The sequence below is a fragment of the Triticum aestivum genome, chromosome 6B (genome assembly GCF_018294505.1).
Source record: "Triticum aestivum cultivar Chinese Spring chromosome 6B, IWGSC CS RefSeq v2.1, whole genome shotgun sequence".
NCBI lineage: Eukaryota > Viridiplantae > Streptophyta > Magnoliopsida > Poales > Poaceae > Triticum > Triticum aestivum.
This window is the reverse complement of record NC_057810.1, coordinates 295871872-295880407: the sequence shown is the minus strand read 5'-3', so window position 1 is coordinate 295880407 and position 8536 is coordinate 295871872. Positions and strand designations below refer to the sequence as shown.

The window sequence follows — 8536 nt, the reverse complement described above, 5'->3', positions numbered from 1 at the left end:
AGTCTAGTCACGTGCCATGGTAACATGCATTGTGGATCAAACCCGTGTGTGCTCACTCCATTCCTAAATATATAAATCCTTTTAAACATTTCAAATGAACTATAACATAAGAATGTATGTAGACATATTTTAGAATGTAGATTCACTCATTTTGCTTCGTATTTAGTTATTTGTTGAAATCTCTATTGTTGAGATCTCTAAAAAGAGATATATTCTGAAACGGAGGGAGATACATGTCGTGACATGACAAGCAATGAACAGTGTAAGAAAGCAAGAACTGTGCTCTCACGAGAAAAGAGATGCTAGTGCAGTGCAGCCACACTCTGACAAAATAGGACCAGCCACACAATTACGAATTAACAGATGAGATTCGTTCCGTCTCAAGTGATCACTGTTGCAGTTCTAGAGGCAATCGAGCCACCAGATGAGCAAAACATAATAAAATTCTTAACCATAAATCTGAAGAACATCTCTACTGCATATTACAAACAACATTCACATCAACACCAAGAGCGCATGCATCTCGCTAAAATTCTCCACATACATGCATGGGCAAACCATGAATCTGAAGTTCCCATCTTCCCCTACTAGCTTACTACCAGTTACCAAGCTACTAATAATAATACAGTACAGTATGAAGCAAACATACTAGTCTATTACATGGGCAAACTGGCGATGGCGGTTGGTTCTCAGTGATGGGATGGGATGGGAAATGGGAATCACCACTTGTAGCGGCGGTAGATGGCCTCGGCGTGCGCGTTCTTGTAGGCGCTGCAGCCGATGAGGTAGAGGAAGACGAGCGAGACGGTGGCGACGACGAGCGCGATGTTGGCCTTGTGCCACTGGCTCCGCAGCGCCGCCAGGAGGCCCGCGCGGCACGACTCGCACTCGTAGCACAGCTGCGCCGGGTCGTTGCTCCACAGGCCGCAGTCCGGGTCCGACGCGGGCCGCGCCAGATTCGTCCACACCGTCGGGCTCACGTACCCGAACCCGCACACCGACAGGGGCTTGCAGCAGCCCGACTGCGACCACACCACACCACACCACACCAAAAGCTCCGTCAGTTGTCAGAGCCCACGTTTCAGCTTAGTTATTATTGTTATGCTGAGAAATTTTACAGGAATCGGTCATCCTGCGACAGTGGCTGGATCTGAAGCAATTTTCTTTTCTCCCAATCACGTGAGATGGAGTTTCCTAGAGATGGATGCATGAACGTCTGAGAGACCAAAGCCCCGCAACGCGCGGTGGCAAACAGAGACAGACAAACCCTCCTCAGATGAGGACATCGAGATGCTGCGTGCGGCCACTGCAGAACCGAGCTCAAGTACCCTCGACACCAGAACTAAGATGATGGCAGTAGTAATCAACTGACGACTCTAGAACTAAACACAAGCTCCCACGCACCGACCCATGCGACCCTTGTCCCCGGCACTGTCCCGTCCGTTTCTTGTTCTTGGGACAGCAACTCTTCCATGGTTTTGTTGCCGATATATACGGGCACTTGGTTAAGCTTTCTCTCAGGGGATAGAGTGAAAAGTAGCATTGATACGCCACCCAAGTAATTGCCCGTTACGTACTCAATTATATTCACAGTCTAAATCAGGGTCAGATTTGTTCTAGAAAGGGCTTAATTACATGGGCCTACGCGCGGATTCCCCTCAAGACCATTTGGCACTTGGCAGAAACCGAGTGGCCCACATCACAGTGACCGTGAACAATGGCCACCGCTTTCTTTGTGCCCTGTCAGAAAGTTGCCACCGGATGGATTGCCCTCCTCATCGTCTAGTAGCATCTCCGAGGGCCAAGATAACCTGATGCCCGGATCCTTCTAAAGCACATCTCAACGTCTTTGTTTCCACTACAAGTGTCACTACCGATGCGTTTGTTCACAATCATCTAGTGGAGTAGTAGTATGGCAACAGTTTCAATCGAAACAGTATGTTCATTTTGTGGAATCCTATGTTTGAGGAGGTGGGAAAAGTCACTTTAGTGCTAAAACTTGTGGAATACATTGAACGAGTGCCAGAACTTGGCTCGGACGTTCATATACAGTGCAAATCCTGCTCATATACGCCCGCGGCACTGACATGACACTGTATATTTGTACTCTGCCAACATGGCAGTGATTCGGTCCCACTTGTCAGCTAGCAGTACGAATTATTAATAGTTGCATGTGTGGCATAGGCTGGAACCCACCTGTCAGCCAAAGAATACAAATAACAGAAAAAAGCAAAAATACTATTACACCGCGAGGGTTCGAACTTGTGAACTCAGCGTTACTAGCGAGCGCCAATCGCCAACCAGCTGACTAATTTCATTAACTAAAGGATGCACATTGTTTTTATCTTTTCAGAATCAAACGGGCTACTGCCATTGCCGCCCATTTTGCGCTGTCATTTTCTTGTAGAAATTTGTAAAACATATGTAAATTATGATCGTGTGTTAAATATAATATATTACATAATAAATATTCATATTGACTGAAAAATTATTCAGTCACATATTAAATATCCATATAATTAAATCATGAATTAAAAATTTAACAATTTACATGTTTAATAAAAATATTAAAGTAATTTTTAATTTTTCTATGTATCTAAAAAATTACCATATGAGTTTAAAAATGTTCACTATTTTCATAAAATAATGATGTAGTGTACAAACGTGTTCAACATTTTAGAATTTTTTATGTTGATTTAAAAAGTGTTCACAGGTTTTTATAAAGTTAATTAGTTTTTATATAGAAAAATATTTTTTTAATGAAAAATAAATATGAGCCTAGTGTGCGCATAAATTGCGGATCGTCAATTGAACAATATTTAAATTTTGTTACCGTTTTTATAATTCGTATTTTTTAAGTTAAATGAATATGTTTTCAAATAATATATGATTATTTTAATTTATGCTAGTTCCTTCTTCTTTGGATTACAATTTCAATGTATGCTGTTTGGTTGAAAGGATATAAAATATATGTATGCACTTATATATTCAAAAGTTATTGGTTATGTAGCTCTCAGAAAAAGAGTTATTTGTCTTGTTGGGTAGCCACGCTGTTTTGTTGGGTAGCCACGCGCCCTGGGAAAGTTTTGTTCTGGTTCGAACGCCCACTACTTCCTTCTCCTTTGGGTTAAAATTATAACATATGTTATTTTAGTTAATGAATATGAACGTTGTGTGTCCAGTTATGATAACTAAAGTCGTTTGCCAGTTTGCTGGTTCGAAACAGGAGAGAGCAGTATTTTTTTTTCTTGTTAATATTATATATGCTCTTTGGCTGACAGGTGGGACCCAGCCAATGCCATACAGGCAACTACTAATAATTTCTCTTGCTAGCTGATAGATGTGACCCAATTACTGCGGCATGGGCAGAGTATACATATACAAAGCCAGGTCAGCGGCGCGGGTATACGAGCGAGACTTGCACCGTATATGCATGCTCCAGCCAAGTTCTAGCACTCGTTCAATGTATACCACAAATTTTAGCATTAAAATGATTTTTTATGTCAAGTATAAGTACCGGTGGTGTAATTGACTCTTGATAAATCTATAGCTAAACAACGATGGTTGGAGTACTAGTAAGTCCGTTTCTTGCAGGCTGTAAGAAGCAGTAAATGTGATACTACTGTTACTCCTAGCTAGTTCTAGTAGTACATGGTACTACTAGCATCATTCAGCTATCACTCAAATATACTTCCCCGCAAAAATCAACTAAAAATATAGTGACGAGAAGGACTGGGATTAGGTGATGGATAATACTCTACTACAGTAGTACGTACCTGGAGCGGCGTGAGGCGGGACTGGTACAACTGGTCGGCAGTGATGTAGCCGGCCTGTCGGGCGAGCTTCTTGCAGGTGTCAGAGACGGCGAGGCAGGACCTGATCCCCTCCCACCGGGCGGGGTCGACGTACCCGCGCAGCCACATGGAGAAGCCGTCGAGGCGGTACTCGTCGTACTCGCGGCCGAGCACCGGGTAGGCGCCGGAGCCGCGGGTGACCGTGAAGGCGAAGACGAGGAGCGCGATGAGGAGGGCGATGAGCGCCGCCATGGCGAAGAGGTAGAAGGCGAGGAGGCGGCGGCGGTTCCCGTAGGCGCCGACAAAGCCCGCCAGCGCCGCCAGCAGGATGAGGCCGCCCAGGATGGCCACGGGCCAGCGCGCCAGCCGCGCGCACTCCTCCCCCTGCGCCGACGCGAACCACACCCCCGAGGCGATGACGGGGACCGCGCAGATGAGCGCCATCAGCGTCACGCACGCCGTGATGTTGTTGCTCACCGCCATGGCTGGAGCCTCGCCGCTGCTGTTGCTCTGGCTCTCCCAGACCGTGCTTTGTCCTCTGTGTTCTTGACGCGGCGCGGGGCGTCTGCGGTGTAAGGCCTTCCACAATGTGTTCGATGCCACAACTCTGAAAAGTATGCCACGCAGACGATAATGCCAGATGAAATATATTTAGCACCGCCCGCACACTGTGAAAGAATTGGGCATCGATTGGGGGTCAGACCCACACATATAAACAAGTGTATATCAGCAACAGTTGCCCCACTAGCAGCGTCTTGCTCCTGGCTCACTGCCGCTTCTTCCCTTGAGCATCAGGCTTAATTTATTGCTTTGTTGGTTGGCATCGGAGCAAGTAGATGCTCCGGTTCCCAAAAATTTTTTTATGGCAGCGCTTGGGCAATGGAGAGCATCGGTGCCAAATGAAGTAAAGGTGAATTTGGCACCATTTTTGACCTACATAATGGAGGGCCTAAGATTCCTTCATGGGTGGGGGTGGCATAAAAGGTTTTGCGGAAAGGTGGCGCGGTTTGCTCTTTGCTGGGGCTGGCACGCTGGCCCGGGGAGGACATGTGTGATCCTGATCCCTACTGCCGACGCATCGTGCGCCGAGCGGCTTGTCAGCCAGCGCGTTCAGCGTGTGTGGGAGACCGGGATTGTTTGGACGAGAATGGCATGGGCGTGGTTGTTTTGCTTTCACATGCCACGTCCATCCACTAGCTTATAGCCTTATAGGAAACGAAAAAGAGATGAGTTTTAGTGAAAGTAGAAAGGAAAAAGGAGAAAAGGAGAAAAGACTAGCAGTTGTATATGTACAACAGTACAAGTGTGCCAACGAGGATGGCTTGTAGCCTAGTATAAGGGCATCTCTAGCCGTTTGACCCCCCAGGGCGTCTAAATAGAGCGGCTTGGGGGCGTGCCGGCGCTAGTTCGGCCTCTGGGGGCGACCTAGCTCCCAGTCACGCCCCCACACGCCGGCCCTAGGATGCGGAAATTTAAACTTGGTCGTTCCTGCTCTCAAAAGACGCCGCAAATCCGGCGATCGGACGTAGTCTGGCGTTACAAAAAACAGAGCGCCGCCGCCGCAAGTTCGCGTGCGCAACGATTCACTCGGCGGGGTCGGCTCCAGGCATTGGCGGAGTCGGCGTGCTGCTTCGGTGCTGGGCTGCGTCGGCGCGGCTTCGGCACTGCTGGGCGGCGATGCAGAGGCGTCGGTCGGGCTTGGTGTCCGTGTGGTCGTGGGCGTCGTCGGCGTCGTCGGCGTTGCCGTCGACAGCTCGTTCAGGATGAGGCCGCGCTGCACCAGGTACCACGCCTTGAGCTTCTCGTCGTTGTTCTGGAGCTTGTCCGCCCCGCCCATCAGAAAAGCCATGTCGGTGTTCCTCTTCTTCGCGGCGACGTTCGTCCGGAGCAGGTCGAGGTTTATGGCGTTGTTCTTCATTAGCGACGACCACCGCGCCTCGGTCTTCTCTTCGCGTAGGACGGCCCAGGCCTGGGCGTCGGTGAGGCAATGCTCGATGGACTCCTGCACTCGCGCGGTTGCCGCGTCGGCGCTTTTCCCCTTCTTTGCCAATTTGTGGCCGTCCGGCCGCCCCTCTGATGCGCCCGGAGTCGTCGCGTCCGGCTTGTATGTCTCCTTGGCCTTGTCGAGGGCACGTCGGACTTCCGCCCACTTCTCGCACTTGTCAATGCGCTTGTAGATGTGGAGGTGCTTGAAGTCGGCGTCTTGGTTGTCGCCCCGATACATGGCGAACATACGCAGCAGCTGCGCGGAGGGACGAACAGTTGGCGGGCGGCGGGCGTAGGGTACGAAGATATGCGGGCGAACGGCGTGCGTACCTGATCCTCAATGCTGGCGCCGCTCTCCGGGCGAGCCGCGACCTCCTCGATGATTCCATGCCATTTGTTGCACGCCAACTAGATACGCCCCCAATGGTTCGCCATCGCCTTGGAGCCGCGCTGCATGTAGACGCCTTTGAAGTAGGAGTCGACGAGCTTCCGCTCGTCGAACTCAGCCTTGATGCGGTCCCAGTACGTCTCCAAGCTCTGGTTCGCGCCGGTGGTCGGGTCGAGGCAGACGACTTTCCATGCTTCGGCGAGGCATTCCTCCTCCTTGGACGTCCACTTGATGTGCGGTTCGCCTGACCTAGCCGCACGCTTGTTCTTCTTTTGGCGCCCCTTCATCGGAACAGGAGTCGGCTCCTCCTCCTCCTCCTCCTCCTCGTCCTCCTCCTCCTCCTCGGGTTCCTGCGCGTCGTCGCCGTAGACATAGCCGAGCTCGGCCTCCATGTAGCTGCTGAGGTCCACTACCTCGTCCTAGGTGGCGAACCCGGGAGACGAGGCGGTCGCGGTCGATCCTGTCGCGATGATGTCATCCATGTGGGCTCCCGTGTCGTCGGCGTCGCCGAGGTGCGAGAAGGGTAGCGGTCCACGGTAGAGATGGGGCGTCGGTGTGGACGCGTAGGCGGCGGGCGGCGATTAGTTGTATGGAGGGTACCGCACGCCGACGAAGGCGGGCGAGGGCGTGCGCGTAGCGGGGTGACCATGCGGGAAGGTCATGTTTGGGTTGAACCCACCGTGCGCGTCACCGTCGGCGTAGCCGGGCGACGATGAACCCCATGGAGATCCGGCTCCTTGCTGTCCTCAGGGCACGTACTGGGCGTGGCTGACGACGGGTGGATTCATCCCCGCCTGGTCGACCGATGAGGAAGACGCCGCCGCGCGCGCCGCGTTGTCGCGGGCCTTCTTGGCTATGGCCCTGTTCCGCCTGTCGGTGGTGACTGCTTCGCGCCGCTGAACTTCCACCCTCCACTCGGCGTTCGACATGCCCGGTGGCTTCGATGGCGGCGCCCTTGGCTTCCTCTGCTTCGGCTGGGCCACGGCGCCAGTCGCGGTTGCCGCCGCGCGCGGCATGGCGTGCTTCTTCGGCGGCATGGCGTACTTCTTCGCGGCGAGCGGGAAGGGGTTTGGCGGGAGAAAGGGAGAGAATGGCGGGAAGAAGGCGAGCGAGCGGGAGAGATACGAGGGAAAAGCGTCAAGAAACGGCGGGAAAAAGGCCCTCGGGTCGCCTCCAGGGGAGGCCCATGCACCTTTTTCGCTTGTGCCGGCTCCCCAAGCGCCCCCCCAGGGCGCCGGGTTCGGCCTGGGTCCGCCGGCACCAGTTTTGGCCCGAGCCGGCGAAAAACAGGCTCCTGGGGGCGCGACTGGGGCCTTTTTTTGGCGCCGGCGCGGCAAAATCGCCTGGGGAGGGCCTGTTGGGGGCGCGGCTGGATTTGCCCTAAATGTATAATGGCTGGATGAGGAATGACAACCTGATGGATCGATGCAGAAGAAAGCCATGAAATCCTTTCCTTCTTTTCTTTTCAAAACTAACTCCACGGTGTCCAAGATCAGCCGGGTCATTATCTCGCTTTTGTGGTTGACATGATGTATGAACATCAGTCCGGCAGTCCGTGCATTTCTGCTCGGACCGTCCATCTCAGCAAGATGTTTCTCGATCAAGTGGGTGTCGTCGTCATCGAGTAAACCGCCTTCGCGTCGCGTCCACTTCCATCTTCGTCGTGTCTTCATTTTTTAATATATGTGTTGCATGTATATCTGTATTTTTTGGTCCACCTTTTAGTTGTGTATTGTTGAGATTGAGGCCTACTTGTACACTATACATATGTGCACCTGCATCCAATCAATACAACGATTATTGCATTGCCAAACCGTCTTTTACATGGTACCATCTCTTAAGGTCCTGCCGTGCGCCGCCGCCCCGTGCAGCCGCCGCGCCCTCTCACGCGCGCTGCCGCCAACGCCGCCGCCTCCCATGCTGACCCGCAACCGCCACCGCCGCGCCTCTTCCTTGTCGTGCCACCGCTACTGCCATGTCACACCACCACCCCTCCCCGCCGCCGCTGCCACCACTCCCCATGCAGCCGCCGCCGCCCATTTCCCTTCAACCCTAACCCTAGCTGCACCATGGACTCCCGGGCTCCTCCACCACCCGCTTATCGAACCCCTTCATCGGCCCCGAGCCCTCCGCCGCCGCCATCCGCGACCTCGACATCGAGGCCCGGGTCCCCATCCGCCTTGACAACTCCAGCACCTCGTACCATGCGTGAAAGACCTAGTTCAACCTTGCCTTCCCCGAGTACTATCTCATCAAGCACATTGATGGTTCCGTGGACGGCGATTACATGAAGGTGATCCAGAGTGGTCTGCCATTGAGGCCACGCTCATCCGATGGTTCTGTGAAACCGTCTCGAAGGACATCTTCC

At 52.5% G+C, this 8536-nt stretch overlaps 1 protein-coding gene across 1 annotated transcript; it reads right to left on the bottom strand.

Annotated features, from left to right (window-relative positions):
- Positions 1 to 356: 356 nt before the first annotated feature.
- On the bottom strand, positions 357 to 4476 carry LOC123136996 (tetraspanin-2). Its single transcript, XM_044556526.1, has 2 exons — positions 3777 to 4476; positions 357 to 1022 (listed from the first exon to the last, which is right to left on the bottom strand). The coding sequence occupies exons 1-2, from the start codon at positions 4275 to 4277 to the stop codon at positions 720 to 722; spliced, it is 804 nt and encodes a 267-aa protein (XP_044412461.1). The 5' UTR covers positions 4278 to 4476; the 3' UTR covers positions 357 to 719.
- Positions 4477 to 8536: the final 4060 nt, after the last annotated feature.

What these genes read in the sequence shown, in the direction of transcription:
- LOC123136996 (XM_044556526.1), bottom strand. Translation starts at nt 4,277, where the DNA reads ATGGCGGTGAGCAACAACATCACGGCGTGCGTGACGCTGATGGCGCTC. An exon ending in CCCGCCTCACGCCGCTCCAG is followed by an intron (nt 1,023 to 3,776) that starts GTACGTACTACT and finishes GTGTGGTCGCAG; the next exon opens with TCGGGCTGCTGCAAGCCCCT.